General features: G+C 60.2%; 1 protein-coding gene across 1 annotated transcript in view; it reads right to left on the reverse strand.

Annotated features, from left to right (window-relative positions):
* The window catches only part of VOLCADRAFT_105841 (uncharacterized protein), a gene marked incomplete at both ends in the record, with an annotated part of 18,538 nt that overhangs the window by 11,390 nt on the left and 6,741 nt on the right, over nucleotides 1-407 (reverse strand). Inside the window, one exon of the mRNA XM_002953183.1 lies at nucleotides 285-389. Within this exon, the coding sequence (XP_002953229.1) occupies nucleotides 285-389 (105 nt within the window). The remainder of the gene's footprint in view (nucleotides 1-284; nucleotides 390-407) is intronic.

The raw sequence follows: 407 nt of genomic DNA on the forward strand, positions 1-407 counted from the left end.
CCGAGGGTGTGTGCATATATAAGCGTGTGCTAAGCCGCGTAGGAAACATGCGTGGAAAAGGGTACGCGGAAAGGGGGATGAGGGGGTGCCGTTGACGTTGGGAACGGCGCGTTCTTCGTTAGATCCCACCATTCCCCCCCTGTGGCATGCCGCTTCATGGCACATCATTACACGTTAAAGATGGCTTCAACCCTCTTTTCTCCTCCTCCTCTTCCTCCTCCTCCGCCATGCGCCTCCCCAACCTACTAGGGCCACATGGGGCCACACACACAATATAAACTCACAAAACCCGCGGCCCAAAGCTCCTCTGAGCCCCCCACCCCCCACACCTCGGGCAGCGTCTCCCGCGGCGCCACGAAGAAGGGCCGACAGTAGTGCAGGTTGACCACCTGGGGTGGGGTGGGGTG

This window comes from Volvox carteri, assembly GCF_000143455.1.
Source record: "Volvox carteri f. nagariensis unplaced genomic scaffold VOLCAscaffold_34, whole genome shotgun sequence".
In the NCBI taxonomy this organism is placed as follows: domain Eukaryota; kingdom Viridiplantae; phylum Chlorophyta; class Chlorophyceae; order Chlamydomonadales; family Volvocaceae; genus Volvox; species Volvox carteri.